The sequence below is a fragment of the Phyllobates terribilis genome, unplaced genomic scaffold (assembly GCF_046119375.1).
Source record: "Phyllobates terribilis strain yellow unplaced genomic scaffold, ASM4611937v1 Scaffold_2__4_contigs__length_985480577, whole genome shotgun sequence".
NCBI classification, from domain to species: domain Eukaryota; kingdom Metazoa; phylum Chordata; class Amphibia; order Anura; family Dendrobatidae; genus Phyllobates; species Phyllobates terribilis.
The window spans coordinates 980,476,859-980,503,256 of record NW_027362762.1 but is presented as its reverse complement, the minus strand read 5'-3'; the positions used below and the strand labels follow the sequence as shown (position 1 = coordinate 980,503,256).

At 51.6% G+C, this 26,398-nt stretch overlaps 1 protein-coding gene across 2 annotated transcripts in view; it reads left to right on the top strand.

The window, feature by feature from the left end:
• MAB21L3 (mab-21 like 3) overlaps positions 1-26,398 on the top strand; it is a 141,501-nt gene that overhangs the window by 43,372 nt on the left and 71,731 nt on the right. For both annotated transcript variants that reach the window (XM_073670894.1, XM_073670896.1), the window contains one exon: positions 12,004-12,185. In XM_073670894.1, the coding sequence (XP_073526995.1) occupies positions 12,004-12,185 (182 nt within the window). The remainder of the gene's footprint in view (positions 1-12,003; positions 12,186-26,398) is intronic.

The window sequence follows — 26,398 nt, the reverse complement described above, 5'->3', positions numbered from 1 at the left end:
ATGTGGGGGAGGGGGATGAGAGATGTGCACATGTGGGGGAGGGGGATGAGAGATGTGCACATGTGGGGGAGGGGGATGAGAGATGTGCACATGTGGGGGAGGGGGATGAGAGATGTGCACATGGGGGGGATGAGAGAGGGGCACATGTGGGGGAGGGGGATGAGAGATGTGCACATGGGGGGGATGAGAGAGGGGCACATGTGGGGGAGGGGGATGAGAGATGTGCACATGGAGGGGTGAGTGCTGCACATGGGGGGATGAGAGCTGCACATGGGGGAATTGGGAGAAAATGAGCTGCACATGGGGGAATTGGGAGTAGGGGGATAACGAGCTGCACATAATGAATGTGGGGTGGGGGACTGTAAATGATAAATGATGATGGGGTGGGGAGAGCATGGACATGATATAATGAATGCGGGGAGCAGGAAGTATAGAGTAGGGGGCGTTGCAGACGCAGGAGTGTAACTGGTAACAAATTGGCGGAAAGAGTAGAGGTTCTAACTAAATTATATATTAAGTGCCTATTTACAGTTAATGGGGGCACCGTGGTGGATTACAATTTATATTTGGAATGGTAGGTTGCATAATAACTAACCATATATTGATGGTGGATGCACGTCTGTATTCAGCTGCGTAATGTAGAAGTTGGGGAATGTGCTCTAGATAACTGTTATTTTATGCAGAGACGAGTCCTGGCTGGAAGACGTGATGGCGGTCTGTGCTGGATGAAGGAGAAAAGCGTAGCTGAAGGCCTTCACCTAGAGACGTCACCAGTGAGTCAGTGTATTACATGTACACTTACACTATATACTATGTACCGGGCTCCTGTGTATAATGTCACTGGTGATCACTGTATTACCTGTACACTATATACAGAGCTCCTGTGTATAATGTCACTGGTGATCACTGTATTACCTGTACACTGACACTATATACAGAGCTCCTGTGTATAATGTCACTGGTGATCACTAGATTACCTGGACACTTACATTATACATACCATGTATAGAGCTCCCGTGTATAATGACACTTATGGTAATATTAGTAATGTGGTGGTAATATTAGTAATGTGGTGGTAATATTAGTAATGTGGTGGTAATATTAGTAATGTGGTGGTAATATGTGGTCAGGTCATGGTGTGGCAGTTTTTCTCCCTTCTGTGTGGTATTATTCGGTCACTATGTTGTGGTAATATGTGGTCTGGTCATGGTGTGGTGGTATTCCCTGTATGTGGTATTATTGGTCATTTAAAAAAAAAAATGTATATGACACATTCCCTTAAAGAAAACTAAATAAAAATATATCTAAAAAGAGTATTGGATATTTTAAGAAAATTTTAATAGGTTAGAGTAGGGCCCGGCCAGAAGAGTCTACCTTATCGTGGTGGCGGCTTTAAAAATCTTTTGGCCAAAACAAAAGCTGATGGCTATGTATGTGGCGCCATCACATGGCCGAACGTCAGGAGAACCTGGTGGCAGCGACGTGGACGAGCGCCAGGATTCTGCAGGGATCGCATGGGGGTAAGTATAACAAGTTTTATTTGTTTTAAATACAATTAATTAACTAGGAGTGGGGGGGATGAGAGATGCACGGGGGGATGAGAGATGAACATGGGGGGGTGAGAGATGCACATGGGGGGGATGAGAGATGCACATGGGGGGGGTGAGAGATGAACATGGGGGGGTGAGAGATGCACATGGGGGGATGAGAGATGCACATGGGGGGGATGAGAGATGCACGGGGGGCTGAGAGATGCACATGGGGGGGATGAGAGATGCACATGGGGGGATGAGAGATGCACATGGGGGGGATGAGAGATGCACATGGGGGGGATGAGAGATGCACGGGGGGGATGGGAGATGCACGGGGGGGATGGGAGATGCACGTGGGGGTGAGCTGCACATGGGGGGCGAGAGATGCACGGGGGGGTGAGAGATGCACATGGGGGGGATGAGAGATGCACATGGGGGGATGAGAGATGCACATGGGGGGTATGAGAGATGCACATGGGGGGATGAGAGATGCACATGGGGGGTATGAGAGATGCACGGGGGGTGAGAGATGCACATGGGGGGAATCAGAGATGCACGGGGGGGATGAGAGATGCACATGGGGGGGATGAGAGATGCACATGGGGGGGATGAGAGATGCACGGGGGGCTGAGAGATGCACATGGGGGGGATGAGAGATGCACATGGGGGGATGAGAGATGCACATGGGGGGGATGAGAGATGCACATGGGGGGGATGAGAGATGCACATGGGGGGGATGAGAGATGCACGGGGGGGATGGGAGATGCACGGGGGGGATGGGAGATGCACGTGGGGGTGAGCTGCACATGGGGGGCGAGAGATGCACGGGGGGGTGAGAGATGCACATGGGGGCGATGAGAGATGCACATGGGGGGATGAGAGATGCACATGGGGGGTATGAGAGATGCACGGGGGGGTGAGAGATGCACATGGGGGGGATGAGAGATGCACATGGGGGGATGAGAGATGCACATGGGGGGGATGAGAGATGCACATGGGGGGATGAGAGATGCACGGGGGGGATGAGAGATGCACGGGGGGGATGGGAGATGCACGGGGGGGATGGGAGATGCACGGGGGGGTGAGCTGCACATGGGGGGCGAGAGATGCACATGGGGGGGTTATGTTTACATAACTTTGTTGTCTTATGATGCTCAGGGGGGGGCCCCCAAAAATTTCTTGCACAGGGGCCCACTACAGTCTGTGTCCGCCCCTGCTGCAGGAGGTCATCGGGGTTGATCATCTGAAGATCAGCTGATCAGTCCCGGTGAGCTTACCACCCTGGGAACATTGGCAAGAATGTTCCCAGGGTCAGGTTAGCATCAGCTGATGGTCACGTGGCCATCAGCTGATCGGTGACGTCCGCGCAGGTCCTGGAAGCACAGTATACTATGGAGAGCGAGATCGCTCTCCGCAGTATACCGCCGGCCGCCGGGAGGAGAGGATCGCCTCCGGGGACCAGGAGGACACCGGGGGCCACTGGACAGGTGAGTGAAGAGGTTTTTTTTTTTACTTTTTTTATTATTTTTTTACCGCGAGTTGGGCAGAGCAGATAACAGCGAGAGCGGCGTGGATGGGAGGAGCAGTAATCAGCGAGAGCGGCGGTCGGATGAGAGGAGTAGTAGCCTTCTCTCCCGACCCGGGTACCACCCACAGCGCGTTTATGGCGCAAATTCGCACCCATTGACCTTCATTGTAACGCAGCAAATCCGCAGGTATAGATATTATACCTGCGGGTTTGCTGCGATTCAATGCAAGTCAATGGGTGCGAATTTGCAGCGGAAAAGCCCGAATAATGGTCTTGCTGCGGTTTTTGACGCAATGTGAATCCGGAGCAGAAATTTCTGCATCATGTTCACAGCACATCCGAATTACCATTGCAATACCTGGCAGACCAATTAACAAGCGTTTTCACAGTGGGAAAACCGCAGCGAAAACGCATTAAAAACGCATCGTGTGAGCTTAACCTTAAGCACAAAATCTTTCTACTAATTTTTATTTCCAGCATTGGGGACGTCGCTTGCTGTTTTCTAATTCACAACATGAAGAGAAATGTAGATGATTTTAACTATTTACAGAAAATAACAAAAAATGAACATTTGGCTGTTCTAAAAAATAGCAGTGTCTGCATTTGTCTTTACAAACTTGTAACAGGCCGCAGGGTGGTAGTCATGGGCAAGTGTTGCTTGTTTGACACCCCGTCCTGCTACCGGAAATAGAGTACTGTGGGGTTGCATGTGCAGCGATGCTTCGAGATCTGAGATCTCCACAGTCCCCGTTAATGCGCTGGGTGCAGAACTGTCCCGTTTAACCTTCTCAGTCAAGAAGCCAAACCAGCTGTTATAAACAGTGTTTTTCTTATGCACAGTCAAACAGGTGAACATAGAGTTAACAGGTTATGCATTCTTCATCACTTTCCACACAGTTCACAGGCTTCATTCTCAGAGTTACAGTCTGCACTTTGTTTCTGGCAACAGATACGGCACAGTACTGAGGCGAGATCTTAAATGTCTGCATTTTTCATAGAGGTAGAGTCATACGGGTCCACATGTGTCGCTTTGCCCTGATACCCTGTGTCCTTGCTTATGTAGCACCCTGAGGATTCGGCTGCTACATGGGTATTGCACCTCAACCCAGAGGTGTGATATTCCACTCCCGGGTAAGGATGGAGAGTGGAACTGAGCTCGGTAGGCTGCATGCACTACACACATCCCATTTCCGAGGAGCAGACCGACGGTACTCCCACTTAGAAATGTGCAGGTACGACCGAGTCTGTTCCTGGCTGGAGTGGGAGGGGGGTGGCACATCCCAAGTAGTGTAGGGGCAGATAGGGGGAGCAGCCTGGGTAAAGATAGGAGCTCATTGGGTGCTGGTCACCTGAGCTCACACATAGAGGGTGTATATAAGGTGGGCACCAACTAAGAACAGGGTCAGATGCAGAGAACAAGTCAGCAAGCAGAGGAGAAGAGAGACCCAGAGTGAGAGAGGAGAAGAGAGACCCAGAGGGGGAAACAGAAAAGAGGACTCCAAGAACCCAACTTAAATCCCCGGGTGAAGAGTCGGCACAGGGTACCGGATCCCAAACTGGCGGGGGCAGAAAACACACCCTAGCCAGAGACCGGAGGCCGTGGGCAGCATCTGCCACGGCCACCCATCATATCCACCCCGAAGGCACACCACATGAAGGGTCAGGGAACCCAAGGCCAAGGGTGTCCCAACAGAAGGCCCGAGGGAGCTGGACCTAGGTGGATCACTGGTGGGGACGGCCAGAGAACGGGACAGAAGGAGAGCTCAGGGCCACGCTCCGGACTTGTTTGGGGGTTGGCTGGATCCAGGACCTGGTGGACGCAGCACGGCTCGGGTGGTCACTCGAAGCTGGAGTGACCAGTACAACATCTGCAGTAAGTAAACACCCTTAACTGCACAACCCGACTCTGTCTTCATTGCCGTCTGCACTGCACCACCACAACCCCCATCCTCTGCACCTGTCCCCCCTGAGGCTATACCCCTCCCGTTGGGGGTTATCCCACCAAGCTGCGCACCCACCATCAGCCTCAGCGGACCCTGCTGCAGCGGCGGCCACAGTGACCGCATCACAACGGGTGGCGTAGTCGACACAAAAGAACTCTTAATAACATCTGTAGGACTGCCACATAACACTGAGCTTGACGCCCTGGGCACGGGCCGGGTCACAGCCACTCGGAGACTACAACCCCCCCCATCTGATCCGGTGCCGGGTATTCTCCTCAAAAAAGAATATGTCCCAGGGGGCACGTCAACTTTGGCGTAGTCGGCAGGATTACGTGCCCGCAACAACCGGGTACTGCGTGCCTGAAGAAAAGAACATCGTTACCTCAAAAAGAAGTCTCCTGCCGGTTCCGGAGGGTCCCCGCCATCGGACCCCATCACCAGTCGATTCCCGCCGGTTGTCCGCCATTAACAGCTTTTTCCCGCCATCTGCAGAGTTTCCCGCCACTGGGCGACGCTTCCCGCCAAATCCGCAGATTTCCCGCCTTGGAAGAGCAGCGGACGCCATTATGGGCGTGCCAAAGGAGGGCAAGAGGCCGCCTCCCATCGTGGGCCAGGACAGAAAATGGCGCCAAAAGTGGAAACCGCCCCCACCAACAGAGACTGTGATGCTGGAGGTGTCTGTCAGCGTGAAAGAACTACCCCTGGAGCTGACAGTCACCGAGTTGCCCCGGGACCGCCCTCGAAGTGGGAGGAGACGAAAGAAAAGAACGAAGATGGGTGCCGCCTGGAGCAGTCTGGAGCGAGCGCACCCGGAGACAAGAAGTCTAACGAGGAGTCTGGAGCGAGCGCACCCGGAGGCAAGAAGCCTGGAGAGGAGTGGCGGAGGAGCTTGCCCGGAGATGGAGAGAAAGCAGAACAGCACCGGCCCGCTGGCCAGGAGTCTGCTAGAGACCGAGGAAGGAGAGCAGAGCAGCACCGGCCCGCTGGCCAGGAGCCTGCTGGAAGAAGAGAAGAGCAGCACCGACCCGTTGGTCAGGAGCCTGCTGGAAACCACGACCCCACTAGGCCTAGTGGAGGTCCTTGCACAGCTCCCCCGAGACCGGGAGTGTGCACAGACTGCCCTGGAGGGCCTCGCACGGAGGATGGCCCGGGTACAGCGAGAGACATTGGCGGAGTGGAGCCGAGAGATGGCCCAGCAAACCAAGACCCGGAGCACACCAGCCAAGATGAGGAGACAGACCGCCTCTGAGGATGGCGCGGGAGGACCCAAGGCCGGAGACGGCGCCGAGAAGGGAGCCGAACGCATGGAGGCAGGTAAAGGGGACGCCTATACCCCAAGCCGGGAAACCGCCCACCTGCCCCAGCTCCCCGTCGCAGAGCCCGAAAGTCCCCCTGCTGTGCCCGTAGCCGCCATGTCACCGCTATGGACTAAGCCCCGACCGGAAGCCGCCGCAGCGACCCCTGTGACGTCACGCGCCTCGACCCGGAGCGTGACAAAGCAGGAAATACCACCAGCCTGGTCGCAAGGCCTAGTACCCCCGGGCGCCGCATCACCAACAGCGCCCCCTACCTCCGCGGAGCCTCCGGCCTGGCCGCAAGGCCAGGTAGCCCAGGGCGCCGCTGTCCTAACGGTGCCCTTCACCTTCCAGGTGCCCCAGGCCTGGCCGCAAGGCCTGGGCAACCCGGGCGCCACCACCACCGCGCCCGCGCCCGTAAAACCAAGGGTGCCACACCTGGGGGAGGACTTGTTCAGCCAGCTCACATGGCCGGACGGGCGGCCCTTCATCTGGCCCGAAGAATTCCATGAGCTGGAACGGCGGCAGAGACTAGGGCCCTTGTGTGAGCCCCTGATTCCGGCTCCGAAGCCCGTGGCACGGATCTCGCCCCCGCTTGAAGAGGCCCAATTTGAGTGGGACCCCACCGGAGAAGACCTAATGGGGTTCACTCAGGAAACCAGGGCAGCTGCAGCGGAGCGTGCTGAGTGTTGCCGACAGCAGCTCGAAGAGTTTGCGAGGGAGCGGAGAGAGAGGCGGGTCCGGGAACAGCAGGCCCAAGTACGGAGTGCCGAGCACAAGAGCCGGACCAGGAGGGACCCCCGTGCAGCGCATTGTCCCCGCACCATCGGGACAGTGATCAGGTTCAACCAGCAGCATGGGTGGGGCTTCATCCGAGACAACAACACCCCCGGCGACGTCTTTGTCACGCGCAGAGACGTGGAGTCCCATCTGCCGGAGGGGCACAGAGGTCGTGACCTCTACATCGGAGACGAGGTCACTTTCACCCGGCACAAGTGTGCCAAAGGACCTTACGCCCTCCACGTACACCGCCTGACGGAGGAGGAGTTGCGGTGCGAGGAGGAGGAGCAAGAGGACCCGGACGGGTCTGAAGTTACAACCAGCTACAAGCAAAGAGCAGGAGGAAGACGCCGTTGAGTGCGGCAGAGCAGTAGATGTAAATAGTTACCCGACCGGGTACCAAAGAAACTGTTGCTACATATATATAGTCCCCGTTGGGACCAGCATGAGTGAACTGTTTACCCGTTATTCCGTATCCATACCAGGCTGAGGACTGTGAGCAGCCATTCCCTTCCCTTTACCTGGCCGAGGACTGAGAGCGGCCAACTTCCCCTGTATATAGTTGCGCTTCCTAAAGCGCCCCCTACTGGTTTTATAGGAAAACCAGTTTTCCAGAGAGACTGTCGCACTTTACCCGGTCACACGTTGCACAGTGACCGGAGGAGGAGCCAGAGGCGACGAGAATGTTTTATTTGCTAATATATGTTGTTTTATATGTTTATGAAAAAAAAAAAAATGTATGTTTGGTGTTTATGTCTTACAGCCCGAGGACGTGCTGTGATTTACCAGGGGGGAATGTAGCACCCTGAGGATTCGGCTGCTACAGGGGTATTGCACCTCAACCCAGAGGTGTGATATTCCACTCCCGGGCAAGGATGGAGAGTGGAACTGAGCTCGGTAGGCTGCATGCACTACACACATCCCATTTCCGAGGAGCAGACCGACGGTACTCCCACTTAGAAATGTGCAGGTACGACCGAGTCTGTTCCTGGCTGGAGTGGGAGGGGGGTGGCACATCCCAAGTAGTGTAGGGGCAGATAGGGGGAGCAGCCTGGGTAAAGATAGGAGCTCATTGGGTGCTGGTCACCTGAGCTCACACATAGAGGGTGTATATAAGGTGGGCACCAACTAAGAACAGGGTCAGATGCAGAGAACAAGTCAGCAAGCAGAGGAGAAGAGAGACCCAGAGTGAGAGAGGAGAAGAGAGACCCAGAGGGGGAAACAGAAAAGAGGACTCCAAGAACCCAACTTAAATCCCCGGGTGAAGAGTCGGCACAGGGTACCGGATCCCAAACTGGCGGGGGCAGAAAACACACCCTAGCCAGAGACCGGAGGCCGTGGGCAGCATCTGCCACGGCCACCCATCATATCCACCCCGAAGGCACACCACATGAAGGGTCAGGGAACCCAAGGCCAAGGGTGTCCCAACAGAAGGCCCGAGGGAGCTGGACCTAGGTGGATCACTGGTGGGGACGGCCAGAGAACGGGACAGAAGGAGAGCTCAGGGCCACGCTCCGGACTTGTTTGGGGGTTGGCTGGATCCAGGACCTGGTGGACGCAGCACGGCTCGGGTGGTCACTCGAAGCTGGAGTGACCAGTACAACATCTGCAGTAAGTAAACACCCTTAACTGCACAACCCGACTCTGTCTTCATTGCCGTCTGCACTGCACCACCACAACCCCCATCCTCTGCACCTGTCCCCCCTGAGGCTATACCCCTCCCGTTGGGGGTTATCCCACCAAGCTGCGCACCCACCATCAGCCTCAGCGGACCCTGCTGCAGCGGCGGCCACAGTGACCGCATCACAACGGGTGGCGTAGTCGACACAAAAGAACTCTTAATAACATCTGTAGGACTGCCACATAACACTGACCTTGACGCCCTGGGCACGGGCCGGGTCACAGCCGCTCGGAGACTACAACCCCCCCCATCTGATCCGGTGCCGGGTATTCTCCTCAAAAAAGAATATGTCCCAGGGGGCGCGTCACTTATATCAGTCCCAGGGACATGATCTCCGTTTCAGTACCCATAGCACTTGCCTGTATCATCTTGCTGCCTCTGTAACTAGATCCTTTCCCTCATGAGCCTTGTAGTTCCACAATAGGAACAACCTGTCTTGCATCTTCATCTTCCTCTTCAGTGTAAGGCAACATGACCTCTTCAAGTATTTTAATATATGCAAACTGGTCCATGATCCCTGGTATGTGGTAAATAGGTCCAGCACCATAGTAAGAGAAACATGCCCATATCATGATGCTTCCACCATGCTTCACTGTCTGCAGGGTGTACTGTGGCTTGACTGCAGAGTTTGGGGGTCGTCTGATGAACTTTGTGCGGCCCTTGGACCCAAAAAGAACCATTTTACATTCATCAGTCCGCAAAATGTTTCTCCATTTCTCTTTAGGCGCGTTCATGTGTTCTTTGGCAAATTGTATCCACTTCAGTACATGGCTTTCTTTTTTTTTTTTTTTAATAGTGGGACTTTGCGGGGACTTCTTGGTAAGAGATTATCTTAACACAGGCATCTCCTAACTGTCACAGTGCTCACAGGTAACTGGAGACTGTCTGTGGTCATCCTGGAGCTGATCATTGGCTGAGCCTTTGCCATTCTGGATATTCTTCCATCTATTCGAGTGGTAGTCTTCTCTTTTCTTCCACGTCGCTCTGGTTTTGCTTTCCATTTTAAAGCTTTTGAGATCATTTTAGCCGATCATTGTCTGCACTTCTTTATAAGTTTTACCCTCGAACGAGCCATATTTCTCAGGCTTTCAAGGAGAAATGCATGTACAACATGTGCTGCTTCACCCTTAAATAAGGGTCTCCTGATTCACACCTGTTTCTTCACAGAATGATTGACCGCACTGATTGACCTCCTGACATCTGGTGATAGAATTTATATAAAAACAGCGATTAATCTGGTCAGTCATATTGGACTGCTGGTATTTTGAATACTACTGTATTAGAAAGCGCAACAACCCATCCTTGCCTGTAACCTGACAATAAAGAGAGCAGCGCCCCATCAATGCCGGTAATCTGACCAGTAAGAAAGCAGCACCCCTATCGCAGGCTGTCACCTGACCAGTAAGAGCATAATGCTTCCATGAATGTATTAACATGACCTGCAAGAGGGCAGCGCCCCCATCCCTGCCTGTAACGTGACTAGGAAGAAAGTGCAGTGCCCCCATCATTGCCTGTAACCTGACCTGTAAGATGGGGGCGCTGCACTATCACTGCCTGTAACCTGACCAATAATAGAGTGCCGAGCCCCCATCCCTGCCTGTAACCTGACCTGTAAGATAGTGCAGCGCCCCCATCCCTGCCTGTAACCTGATCTGTAAGATAGTGCAGCGCCCACATGCCTGCCTGTAACCTGACCTGTAAGATAGTGCAGCGCCTCCATCACTGCCTGTAACCTGACCTGTAAGATAGTGCAGCGCCCCCATCACTGCCTGTAACCTGACCAATAATAGAGTGCAGCGCCTCCATCCCTGCCTGTAACCTGACCTGTAAGATAGTGCAGCACCCCCATGCCTGTCTGTAACGTGACCAATAATAAAGTGCAGCGCCTCCATCCCTGCCTGTAACCTGACCTGTAAGATAGTGCAGCGCCTCCATCCCTGCCTGTAACCTGACCTGTAAGATAGTGCAGCGCCTCCAGCCCTGCCTGTAACCTGACCTGTAAGATAGTGCAGCGCCCCCATGCCTGCCTGTAACCTGACCTGTAAGATAGTGCAGCGCCCCAATGCCTGCCTGTAACGTGACCAATAATAGAGTGCAGCGCCTCCATCCCTGCCTGTAACCTGACCTGTAAGATAGTGCAGCGCCTCCATCCCTGCCTGTAACCTGACTTGTAAGATAGTGCAGCGCCCCCATGCCTGCCTGTAACGTGACCAATAATAGAGTGCAGCGCCTCCATCCCTGCCTGTAACGTGACCAATAATAGAGTGCAGCGCCTCCATCCCTGCCTGTAACCTGACCTGTAAGATAGTGCAGCACCTCCATCCCTGCCTGTAACCTGACCTGTAGGATAGTGCAGCGCCCCCATGCCTGCCTGTAACGTGACCAATAATAGAGTGCAGCGCCCCCATCCCTGCCTGTAACCTGACCTGTAGGATAGTGCAGCGCCCCCATGCCTGCCTGTAACCTGACCAGTAAGAGAATGCAGCACCTCCATCCCTGCCTGTAACCTGACCAGGAAGAAAGCGCAGCGCCTCCATTCCTGCCTGTAACCTGACCAGTAAGAGAGTGCAGCGCCCCCATGCCTGCCTGTAACCTGACCTGTAAGATAGTGCAGCGCCCCCATCCCTGCCTGTAACCTGACCTGTAAGATAGTGCAGCGACCCCATCCCTGCCTGTAACCTGACCTGTAAGATAGTGCAGCGCCCCCATGTCTGCCTGTAACCTGACCAGTAAGAGAGTGCAGCGCCCCATGCCTGCCTGTAACCTGACCTGTAAGATAGTGCAGCGCCCCCATGTCTGCCTGTAACCTGACCAGTAAGAGAGTGCAGCGCCCCCATGCCTGACTGTAACCTGACCAGTAAGAGAGTGCAGCGCCCCCATGTCTGCTTGTAACCTGACCAGTAAGAGAGTGCAGCGCCCCCATGCCTGCCTCTAACCTGACCAGAAAGAGAGTGCAGCGCCCCCATGCCTGCCTCTAACCTGACCAGTAAGAGAGTGTAGCGCCCCCATGCCTGCCTCTAACCTGACCAGTAAGAGAGTGCAGCGCCTCTATCCCTGCCTGTAACCTGACCTGTAAGTTAGGGCAGCGCCCCCAAGCCTGCCTGTAACCTGACCAATAATAGAGTGCAGCGCCCCCATGCCTGCCTGTAGTAAGACTCCATACAGTAGACCTCCCTGACCCTCATGTTACTTTGCGCCATACATTTTTTTGCCCTTTTTGTTCTCAGTAACTGTCCATCTCCAGACAGGGTGAGCGTTCTGGAGTCTACTGGTCCCATCATCAGAGCGATCGTGGAGACCTCAGGGCAGACAGTGGAGGTGGAGCTGCTCCCGATGGTGGAGATCCCAGGATGCTGGCCTCGGAAGGCTCGTTGGCCGCGGTTCTTTAAGAGATGGCCCTCCAAGGACCGAGCGCGCTGCATGAAGGTCTGTCACCGGGGGAGGGGGGGCGGGGCTGACACCTCTGACTATATACAGGCTGGTTGTCAGCAGTGATAGATGATCACATGTCATTATATCAGTGATGTCATCACCGGGGGGCGGGGCTGACACCTCTCACTATATACAGGCTGGTTGTCAGCAGTGATAGATGATCACATGTCATTATATCAGTGATGTCATCACCGGGGGCGGGGCTGACACCTCTCACTATATACAGGCTGGGTGTCAGCAGTGATAGATGATCACATGTCATTATATCAGTGATGTCATCACCGGGGGGCGGGGCTGACACCTCTCACTATATACAGGCTGGTTGTCAGCAGTGATAGATGATCACATGTCATTATATCAGTGATGTCATCACCGGGGGGGCGGGGCTGACACCTCTCACTATATACAGGCTGGTTGTCAGCAGTGATAGATGATCACATGTCATTATATCAGTGATGTCATCACCGGGGGCGGGGCTGACACCTCTCACTATATACAGGCTGGTTGTCAGCAGTGATAGATGATCACATGTCATTATATCAGTGATGTCATCACCGGGGGGAGGGGCTGACACCTCTCACTATATACAGGCTGGTTGTCAGCAGTGATAGATGATCACATGTCATATCAGTGATGTCATCACCGGGGGCGGGGCTGACACCTCTCACTATATACAGGCTGGTTGTCAGCAGTGATAGATGATCACATGTCATTATATCAGTGATGTCATCACCGGGGGCGGGGCTGACACCTCTCACTATATACAGGCTGGTTCTCAGCAGTGATAGATGATCACATGTCATTATATCAGTGATGTCATCACCGGGGGGCGGAGCTGACACCTCTCACTATATACAGGCTGGTTGTCAGCAGTGATAGATGATCACATGTCATTATATCAGTGATGTCATCACCGGGGGGCGGGGCTGACACCTCTCACTATATACAGGCTGGTTGTCAGCAGTGATAGATGATCACATGTCATTATATCAGTGATGTCATCACCGGGGGCGGGGCTGACACCTCTCACTATATACAGGCTGGTTGTCAGCAGTGATAGATGATCACATGTCATTATATCAGTGATGTCATCACCGGGGGGCGGGGCTGACACCTCTCACTATATACAGGCTGGTTGTCAGCAGTGATAGATGATCACATGTCATTATATCAGTGATGTCATCACCGGGGGGCGGGGCTGACACCTCTCACTATATACAGGCTGGGTGTCAGCAGTGATAGATGATCACATGTCATTATATCAGTGATGTCATCACCGGGGGGCGGGGCTGACACCTCTCACTATATACAGGCTGGTTGTCAGCAGTGATAGATGATCACATGTCATTATATCAGTGATGTCATCACCGGGGGGGCGGGGCTGACACCTCTCACTATATACAGGCTGGTTGTCAGCAGTGATAGATGATCACATGTCATTATATCAGTGATGTCATCACCGGGGGGCGGGGCTGACACCTCTCACTATATACAGGCTGGGTGTCAGCAGTGATAGATGATCACATGTCATTATATCAGTGATGTCATCACCGGGGGGCGGGGCTGACACCTCTCACTATATACAGGCTGGTTGTCAGCAGTGATAGATGATCACATGTCATTATATCAGTGATGTCATCACCGGGGGGGCGGGGCTGACACCTCTCACTATATACAGGCTGGTTGTCAGCAGTGATAGATGATCACATGTCATTATATCAGTGATGTCATCACCGGGGGGGCGGGGCTGACACCTCTCACTATATACAGGCTGGTTGTCAGCAGTGATAGATGATCACATGTCATTATATCAGTGATGTCATCACCGGGGGCGGGGCTGACACCTCTCACTATATACAGGCTGTTTGTCAGCAGTGATAGATGATCACATGTCATTATATCAGTGATGTCATCACCGGGGGGCGGGGCTGACACCTCTCACTATATACAGGCTGGTTGTCAGCAGTGATAGATGATCACATGTCATTATATCAGTGATGTCATCACCGGGGGGCGGGGCTGACACCTCTCACTATATACAGGCTGGTTGTCAGCAGTGATAGATGACCACATGTCATTATATCAGTGATGTCATCACCGGGGGCGGGGCTGACACCTCTCACTATATACAGGCTGGTTGTCAGCAGTGATAGATGATCACATGTCATTATATCAGTGATGTCATCACCGGGGGGGCGGGGCTGACACCTCACTATATACAGGCTGGTTGTCAGCAGTGATAGGTGATCACATATCATTATATCAGTGATGTCATCACCGGGGGGGCGGGGCTGACACCTCTCACTATATACAGGCTGGTTGTCAGCAGTGATAGATGATCACATGTCATTATATCAGTGATGTCATCACCGGGGGCGGGGCTGACACCTCTCACTATATACAGGCTGGTTGTCAGCAGTGATAGATGATCACATGTCATTATATCAGTGATGTCATCACCGGGGGGCGGGGCTGACACCTCTCACTATATACAGGCTGGTTGTCAGCAGTGATAGATGATCACATGTCATTATATCAGTGATGTCATCACCGGGGGCGGGGCTGACACCTCTCACTATATACAGGATGGTTGTCAGCAGTGATAGATGATCACATGTCATTATATCAGTGATGTCATCACCGGGGGCGGGGCTGACACCTCTCACTATATACAGGCTGGTTGTCAGCAGTGATAGATGATCACATGTCATTATATCAGTGATGTCATCACCGGGGGGCGGGGCTGACACCTCTCACTATATACTGGCTGGTTGTCAGCAGTGATAGATGATCACATGTCATTATATCAGTGATGTCATCACCGGGGGGGCGGGGCTGACTCCTCTCACTATATACAGGCTGGTTGTCAGCAGTGATAGATGATCACATGTCATTATATCAGTGATGTCATCACCGGGGGGCGGAGCTGACACCTCTCACTATATACAGGCTGGTTGTCAGCAGTGATAGATGATCACATGTCATTATATCAGTGATGTCATCACCGGGGGGGCGGGGCTGACACCTGTCACTATATACAGGCTGGTTGTCAGCAGTGATAGATGATCACATGTCATTATATCAGTGATGTCATCACCGGGGGCGGGGCTGACACCTCTCACTATATACAGGCTGGTTGTCAGCAGTGATAGGTGATCACATGTCATTATATCAGTGATGTCATCACCGGGGGGGCGGGGCTGACACCTGTCACTATATACAGGCTGGTTGTCAGCAGTGATAGATGATCACATGTCATTATATCAGTGATGTCATCACCGGGGGCGGGGCTGACACCTCTCACTATATACAGGCTGGTTGTCAGCAGTGATAGATGATCACATGTCATTATATCAGTGATGTCATCACCGGGGGGGCGGGGCTGACACCTGTCACTATATACAGGCTGGTTGTCAGCAGTGATAGATGATCACATGTCATTATATCAGTGATGTCATCACCGGGGGCGGGGCTGACACCTCTCACTATATACAGGCTGGTTGTCAGCAGTGATAGGTGATCACATGTCATTATATCAGTGATGTCATCACCGGGGGGGCGGGGCTGACACCTGTCACTATATACAGGCTGGTTGTCAGCAGTGATAGATGATCACATGTCATTATATCAGTGATGTCATCACCGGGGGCGGGGCTGACACCTCTCACTATATACAGGCTGGTTGTCAGCAGTGATAGGTGATCACATGTCATTATATCAGTGATGTCATCACCGGGGGGGCGGGGCTGACACCTGTCACTATATACAGGCTGGTTGTCAGCAGTGATAGATGATCACATGTCATTATATCAGTGATGTCATCACCGGGGGCGGGGCTGACACCTCTCACTATATACAGGCTGGTTGTCAGCAGTGATAGGTGATCACATGTCATTATATCAGTGATGTCATCACCGGGGGCGGGGCTGACACCTCTCACTATATACAGGCTGGTTGTCAGCAGTGATAGATGATCACATGTCATTATATCAGTGATGTCATCACTGGGGGGCGGGGCTGACACCTCTCACTATATACAGGCTGGTTGTCAGCAGTGATAGATGATCACATGTTATTATATCAGTGATGTCATCACCGGGGGCGGGGCTGACACCTCTCACTATATACAGGCTGGTTGTCAGCAGTGATAGATGATCACATGTCATTATATCAGTGATGTCATCACCGGGGGGAGGGGCTGACACCTCTCACTATATACAGGCTGGTTGTCAGCAGTGATAGATGATCACATGTCATTATATCAGTGATGTCATCACCGGGGGGCGGAGCTGACACCTCTCACTATATACAGGCTGGTTGTCAGCAGTGATAGATGATCACATGTCATTATATCAGTGATGTCATCACCGGGGGGCGGGGCTGACACCTCTCACTATATACAGGCTGGTTGTCAGCAGTGATAGATGATCACATGTCATTATATCAGTGATGTCATCACCGGGGGGCGGAGCTGACACCTCTCACTATATACAGACTGGTTGTCAGCAGTGATAGATGATCACATGTCATTATATCAGTGATGTCATCACCGGGGGGCGGGGCTGACACCTCTCACTATAAACAGGCTGGTTGTCAGCAGTGATAGATGATCACATGTCATTATATCAGTGATGTCATCACCGGGGGCGGGGCTGACACCTCTCACTATATACAGGCTGGTTGTCAGCAGTGATAGATGATCACATGTCATTATATCAGTGATGTCATCACCGGGGGCAGGGCTGACACCTCTCACTATATACAGGCTGGTTGTCAGCAGTGATAGATGATCACATGTCATTATATCAGTGATGTCATCACCGGGGGGCGGGGCTGACACCTCTCACTATATACAGGCTGGTTGTCAGCAGTGATAGATGATCACATGTCATTATATCAGTGATGTCATCACCGGGGGGAGGGGCTGACACCTCTCACTATATACAGGCTGGTTGTCAGCAGTGATAGATGATCACATGTCATTATATCAGTGATGTCATCACCGGGGGCGGAGCTGACACCTCTCACTATATACAGGCTGGTTGTCAGCAGTGATAGATGATCACATGTCATTATATCAGTGATGTCATCACCGGGGGCGGGGCTGACACCTCTCACTATATACAGGCTGGTTGTCAGCAGTGATAGGTGATCACATGTCATTATATCAGTGATGTCATCACCGGGGGGCGGGGCTGACACCTCTCACTATATACAGGCTGGTTGTCAGCAGTGATAGATGATCACATGTCATTATATCAGTGATGTCATCACCGGGGGGCGGGGCTGACACCTCTCACTATATACAGGCTGGTTGTCAGCAGTGATAGATGATCACATGTCATTATATCAGTGATGTCATCACCGGGGGGCGGGGCTGACACCTCTCACTATATACAGACTGGTTGTCAGCAGTGATAGATGATCACATGTCATTATATCAGTGATGTCATCACCGGGGGCGGGGCTGACACCTCTCACTATATACAGGCTGGTTGTCAGCAGTGATAGATGATCACATGTCATTATATCAGTGATGTCATCACCGGGGGGCGGGGCTGACACCTCTCACTATATACAGACTGGTTGTCAGCAGTGATAGATGATCACATGTCATTATATCAGTGATGTCATCACCGGGGGGCGGGGCTGACACCTCTCACTATATACAGACTGGTTGTCAGCAGTGATAGATGATCACATGTCATTATATCAGTGATGTCATCACCGGGGGCGGGGCTGACACCTCTCACTATATACAGGCTGGTTGTCGGCAGTGATAGATGATCACATGTCATTATATCAGTGATGTCATCACCGGGGGCGGGGCTGACACCTCTCACTATATACAGGCTGGTTGTCAGCAGTGATAGGTGATCACATGTCATTATATCAGTGATGTCATCACCGGGGGGCGGGGCTGACACCTCTCACTATATACAGGCTGGTTGTCAGCAGTGATAGATGATCACATGTCATTATATCAGTGATGTCATCACCGGGGGGCGGGGCTGACACCTCTCACTATATACAGGCTGGTTGTCAGCAGTGATAGATGATCCATGTCATTATATCAGTGATGTCATCACCAGGGGCGGGGCTGACACCTCTCACTATATACAGGCTGGTTGTCAGCAGTGATAGATGATCACATGTCATTATATCAGTGATGTCATCACCGGGGGGTGGGGCTGACACCTCTCACTATATACAGGCTGGTTGTCAGCAGTGATAGATGATCACATGTCATTATATCAGTGATGTCATCACCGGGGGCGGGGCTGACACCTCTCACTATATACAGGCTGGTTGTCAGCAGTGATAGATGAACACATGTCATTATATCAGTGATGTCATCACCGGGGGGCGGGGCTGACACCTCTCACTATATACTGGCTGGTTGTCAGCAGTGATAGATGATCACATGTCATTATATCAGTGATGTCATCACCGGGGGGCGGGGCTGACACCTCTCACTATATACAGGCTGGTTGTCAGCAGTGATAGATGATCACATGTCATTATATCAGTGATGTCATCACCGGGGGCGGAGCTGACACCTCACTATATACAGGCTGGTTGTCAGCAGTGATAGATGATCACATGTCATTATATCAGTGATGTCATCACCGGGGGCGGAGCTGACACCTCACTATATACAGGCTGGTTGTCAGCGGTGATAGACGATCACATGTCATTATATCAGTGATGTCATCACCGGGGGGCGGGGCAGACACCTCTCACTATATACAGGCTGGTTGTCAGCGGTGATAGACGATCACATGTCATTATATCAGTGATGTCATCACCGGGGGGCGGGGCTGACACCTCTCACTATATACAGGCTGGTTGTCAGCGGCGATAGATGAACACATGTCATTATATCAGTGATGTCATCACTGGGGGCGGGGCTGACACCTCTCACTATATACAGGCTGGTTGTCAGCAGTGATAGATGATCACATGTCATTATATCAGTGATGTCATCACTGGGGGCGGGGCTGACACCTCTCACTATATACAGGCTGGTTGTCAGCAGTGATAGATGAACACATGTCATTATATCAGTGATTTCATCACCGGGGGCGGGGCTGACACCTCTCACTATATACAGGCTGGTTGTCAGCAGTGATAGATGAACACATGTCATTATATCAGTGATGTCATCACCGGGGGTGGGGCTGACACCTCTCACTACATACAGGCTGGTTGTCAGCAGTGATAGATGATCACATGTCATTATATCAGTGATTTCATCACCGGGGGGCGGAGCTGACACCTCTCACTATATACAGGCTGGTTGTTAGCAGTGATAGATGAACACATGTCATTATATCAGTGATGTCATCACCGGGGGTGGGGCTGACACCTCTCACTACATACAGGCTGGTTGTCAGCAGTGATAGATGATCACATGTCATTATATCAGTGATGTCATCACCGGGGGGCGGGGCTGACACCTCTCACTATATACAGGCTGGTTGTCAGCAGTGATAGATGATCACATGTCATTATATCAGTGATGTCATCACCGGGGGGCGGAGCTGACACCTCTCACTATATACAGGCTGGTTGTCAGCAGTGATAGATGATCACATGTCATTATATCAGTGATGTCATAACCGGGGGCGGGGCTGACACCTCTCATTATATACAGGCTGGTTGTCAGCAGTGATAGATGAACACATGTCATTATATCAGTGATGTCATCACCGGGGGGCGGGGCTGACACCTCTCACTATATACAGGCTGGTTGTCAGCAGTGATAGATGATCACATGTCATTATATCAGTGATGTCATCACCGGGGGCAGGGCTGACACCTCACTATATACAGGCTGGTTGTCAGCAGTGATAGATGATCACATGTCATTATATCAGTGATGTCATCACCGGGGGCAGGGCTGACACCTCACTATATACAGGCTGGTTGTCAGCAGTGATAGATGATCACATGTCATTATATCAGTGATGTCATCACCGGGGGGCGGAGCTGACACCTCACTATATACAGGCTGGTTGTCAGCAGTGATAGATGAACACATGTCATTATATCAGTGATGTCATCACCGGGAGGCGGGGCTGACACCTCTCACTATATACAGGCTGGTTGTCAGCAGTGATAGATGATCACATGTCATTATATCAGTGATGTCATCACCGGGGGCGGGGCTGACTCCTCTCACTATATACAGGCTGGTTGTCAGCAGTGATAGATGATCACATGTCATTATATCAGTGATGTCATCACCGGGGGTCGGAGCTGACACCTCTCACTATTTACAGGCTGGTTGTCAGCAGTGATAGATGATCACATGTCATTATATCAGTGATGTCATCACCGGGGGCGGGGCTGACACCTCTCACTATATACAGGCTGGTTGTCAGCAGTGATAGATGATCACATGTCATTATATCAGTGATGTCATCACCGGGGGCGGGGCTGACACCTCTCACTATATACAGGCTGGTTGTCAGCAGTGATAGATGATCACATGTCGTTATATCAGTGATGTCATCACCGGGGGGCGGGGCTGACACCTCTCACTATATACAGGCTGGTTGTCAGCAGTGATAGATGATCACATGTCATTATATCAGTGATGTCATCACCGGGGGCGGAGCTGACACCTCTCACTATATACAGGCTGGTTGTCAGCAGTGATAGATGATCACATGTCATTATATCAGTGATGTCATCACCGGGGGGCGGGGCTGACACCTCTCACTATATACAGGCTGGTTGTCAGCAGTGATAGATGATCACATGTCATTATATCAGTGATGTCATCACCGGGGGGCGGGGCTGACACCTCTCACTATATACAGGCTGGTTGTCAGCAATGATAGATGATCACATGTCATTATATCAGTGATGTCATCACCGGGGGGCGGAGCTGACACCTCTCACTATATACAGGCTGGTTGTCAGCAGTGATAGATGATCACATGTCATTATATCAGTGATGTCATCACCGGGGGCGGGGCTGACACCTCTCACTATATACAGACTGGTTGTCAGCAGTGACAGATGATCACATGTCATTATATCAATGATGTCATCACCGGGGGCGGGGCTGACACCTCTCACTATATACAGGCTGGTTGTCAGCAGTGATAGATGATCACATGTCATTATATCAGTGATGTCATCACCGGGGGCGGGGCTGACACCTCTCACTATATACAGGCTGGTTGTCAGCAGTGATAGATGATCACATGTCATTATATCAGTGATGTCATCACCGGGGGGCGGGGCTGACACCTCTCACTATATACAGGCTGGTTGTCAGCAGTGATAGATGATCACATGTCATTATATCAGTGATGTCATCACCGGGGGCGGGGCTGACTCCTCTCACTATATACAGGCTGGTTGTCAGCAGTGATAGATGATCACATGTCATTATATCAGTGATGTCGTCACCAGGGGGCGGAGCTGACACCTCACTATATGCAGGCTGGTTGTCAGCAGTGATAGAGGATCACATGTCATTATATCAGTGATGTCATCACCGGGGGCGGAGCTGACACCTCTCACTATATACAGGCTGGTTGTCAGCAGTGATAGATGATCACATGTCATTATATCAGTGATGTCATCACCGGGGGGCGGGGCTGACACCTCTCACTATATACAGGCTGGTTGTCAGCAGTGATAGATGATCACATGTCATTATATCAGTGATGTCATCACCGGGGGGCGGGGCTGACACCTCTCACTATATACAGACTGGTTGTCAGCAGTGATAGATGATCACATGTCATTATATCAGTGATGTCATCACCGGGGGGCGGAGCTGACACCTCTCACTATATACAGGCTGGTTGTCAGCAATGATAGATGATCACATGTCATTATATCAGTGATGTCATCACCGGGGGGCGGAGCTGACACCTCTCACTATATACAGGCTGGTTGTCAGCAGTGATAGATGATCACATGTCATTATATCAGTGATGTCATCACCGGGGGCGGGGCTGACACCTCTCACTATATACAGGCTGGTTGTCAGCAGTGATAGATGATCACATGTCATTATATCAATGATGTCATCACCGGGGGCGGGGCTGACACCTCTCACTATATACAGGCTGGTTGTCAGCAGTGATAGATGATCACATGTCATTATATCAGTGATGTCATCACCGGGGGGAGGGGCTGACACCTCTCACTATATACCGGCTGGTTGTCAGCAGTGATAGATGAACACATGTCATTATATCAGTGATGTCATCACCGGGGGGCGGGGCTGACACCTCTCACTATATACAGGCTGGTTGTCAGCAGTGATAGATGAACACATGTTATTATATCAGTGATGTCATCACCGGGGGGCGGGGCTCACACCTCTCACTCTATACAGGCTGGTTGTCAGCAGTGATAGATGATCACATGTCATTATATCAGTGATGTCATCACCGGGGGGCGGGGCTGACACCTCTCACTATATACAGGCTGGTTGTCAGCAGTGATGGATGATCACATGTCATTATATCTGTGATGTCATCACCGGGGGGCTGAGCTGACACCTCTCACTATATACAGGCTGGTTGTCAGCAGTGATAGGTGATCACATGTCATTATATCAGTGATGTCATCACCGGGGGCGGGGCTGACACCTCTCACTATATACAGGCTGGTTGTCAGCAGTGATAGATGATCACATGTCATTATATCAGTGATGTCATCACCGGGGGGCGGAGCTGACACCTCTCACTATATACAGGCTGGTTGTCAGCAGTGATAGATGATCACATGTCATTATATCAGTGATGTCATCACCGGGGGGCGGAGCTGACACCTCTCACTATATACAGGCTGGTTGTCAGCAGTGATAGATGATCACATGTCATTATATCAGTGATGTCATCACCGGGGGCGGGGCAGACACCTCTCACTATATACAGGCTGGTTGTCAGCAGTGATACATGATCACATGTCATTATATCAGTGATGTCATCACCGGGGGCGGGGCTGACTCCTCTCACTATATACAGGCTGGTTGTCAGCAGTGATAGAGGATCACATGTCATTATATCAGTGATGTCATCACCGGGGGGCGGGGCTGACACCTCTCACTATATACAGGCTGGTTGTCAGCAGTGATACATGATCACATGTCATTATATCAGTGATGTCATCACCGGGGGGCGGGGCTGACACCTCTCACTATATACAGGCTGGTTGTCAGCAGTGATAGATGATCACATGTCATTATCTCAGTGATGTCATCACCGGGGGCGGGGCTGACACCTCTCACTATATACAGGCTGGTTGTCAGCAGTGATAGATGATCACATGTCATTATATCAGTGATGTCATCACCGGGGGGCGGGGCTGACACCTCTCACTATATACAGGCTGGTTGTCAGCAGTGATAGAGGATCACATGTCATTATATCAGTGATGTCATCACCGGGGGGCGGGGCTGACACCTCTCACTATATACAGGCTGGTTGTCAGCAGTGATACATGATCACATGTCATTATATCAGTGATGTCATCACCGGGGGGCGGGGCTGACACCTCTCACTATATACAGGCTGGTTGTCAGCAGTGATAGATGATCACATGTCATTATATCAGTAATGTCATCACCGGGGGGCGGAGCTGACACCTCTCACTATATACAGGCTGGTTGTCAGCAGTGATAGATGATCACATGTCATTATATCAGTGATGTCATCACCGGGGGGCGGAGCTGACACCTCTCACTATATACAGGCTGGCTATCAGCAGTGATAGATGATCACATGTCATTATATCAGTGATGTCATCACCGTGGGTGGGGCTGACACCTCTCACTATATACAGGCTGGTTGTCAGCAGTGATAGATGATCACATGTCATTATATCAGTGATGTCATCACCGGGGGGGGCGGGGCTGACACCTCTCACTATATACAGGCTGGTTGTCAGCAGTGATAGATGATCACATGTCATTATATCAGTGATGTCATCACCGGGGGGGGCGGGGCTGACACCTCTCACTACATACAGGCTGGTTGTCAGCAGCGATAGATGATTACATGTAATTATATCAGTGATGTCATCACCGGGGGGCGGGGCTGACACCTCTCACTATATACAGGCTGGTTGTCAGCAGCGATAGATGATCATATGTCATTATATCAGTGATGTCATCACCGGGGGAGGGGCTGACACCTCTCACTATATACAGGCTGGTTGTCAGCAGCGATAGATGATCACATGTCATTATATCAGTGATGTCATCACCGGGGGCGGGGCTGACACCTCTCACTATATACAGGCTGGTTGTCAGCAGCGATAGATGATCACATGTCATTATATCAGTGATGTCATCACCGGGGGGCGGGGCTGACACCTCTCACTATATACAGGCTGGTTGTCAGCAGTGATAGATGATCACATGTCATTATATCAGTGATGTCATCACCGGGGGGCGGGGCTGACACCTCTCACTATATACAGGCTGGTTGTCAGCAGTGATAGATGATCTCATGTCATTATATCAGTGATGTCATCACCGAGGGGAGGGGCTGACACCTCTCACTATATACAGGCTGGTTGTCAGCAGTGATAGATGATCACATGTCATTATATCAGTGATGTCATCGCCGGGGGCGGGGCTGACACCTCTCACTATATACAGGCTGGTTGTCAGCAGTGATAGGTGATCACATGTCATTATATCAGTGATGTCATCACCGGGGGGCGGAGCTGACACCTCTCACTATATACAGGCTGGGTGTCAGCAGTGATAGATGATCACATGTCATTATATCAGTGATGTCATCACCGGGGGGTGGAGCTGACACCTCTCACTATATACAGGCTGGTTGTCAGCAGTGATAGATGATCACATGTCATTATATCAGTGATGTCATCACCGGGGGGCGGAGCTGACACCTCTCACTATATACAGGCTGGTTGTCAGCAGTGATAGGTGATCACATGTCATTATATCAGTGATGTCATCACCGGGGGGCGGGGCTGACACCTCTCACTATATACAGGCTGGTTGTCGGCAGTGATAGATGATCACATGTCATTATATCAGTGATGTCATCACCGGGGGCGGGGCTGACACCTCTCACTATATACAGGCTGGTTGTCGGCAGTGATAGATGATCACATGTCATTATATCAGTGATGTCATCACCGGGGGGCGGGGCTGACACCTCTCACTATATACAGGCTGGTTGTCGGCAGTGATAGATGATCACATGTCATTATATCAGTGATGTCATCACCGGGGGGCGGGGCTGACACCTCTCACTATATACAGGCTGGTTGTCAGCAGTGATAGATGATCACATGTCATTATATCAGTGATGTCATCACCGGGGGCGGGGCTGACACCTCTCACTATATACAGGCTGGTTGTCAGCAGTGATAGATGATCACATGTCATTATATCAGTGATGTCATCACCGGGGGGCGGGGCTGACACCTCTCACTATATATAGGCTGGTTGTCAGCAGTGATAGATGATCACATGTCATTATATCAGTGATGTCATCACCGGGGGGGGCGGGGCTGACACCTCTCACTATATACAGGCTGGTTGTCAGCAGTGATAGGTGATCACATGTCATTATATCAGTGATGTCATCACCGGGGGGGGCGGGGCTGACACCTCTCACTATATACAGGCTGGTTGTCAGCAGTGATAGATGATCACATGTCATTATATCAGTGATGTCATCACCGGGGGGCGGGGCTGACACCTCTCACTATATACAGGCTGGTTGTCAGCAGTGATAGATGATCACATGTCATTATATCAGTGATGTCATCACCGGGGGGCGGGGCTGACACCTCTCACTATATACAGGCTGGTTGTCAGCAGTGATAGATGATCACATGTCATTATATCAGTGATGTCATCACCAGGGGGCGGGGCTGACACCTCTCACTATATACAGGCTGGTTGTCAGCAGTGATAGATGATCACATGTCATTATATCAGTGATGTCATCACCGGGGGGGCGGGGCTGACACCTCTCACTATATACAGGCTGGTTGTCAGCAGTGATAGATGATCACATGTCATTATATCAGTGATGTCATCACCGGGGGGGCGGGGCTGACACCTCTCACTATATACAGGCTGGTTGTCAGCAGTGATAGATGATCACATGTCATTATATCAGTGATGTCATCACCGGGGGGGCGGGGCTGACACCTCTCACTATATACAGGCTGGTTGTCAGCAGTGA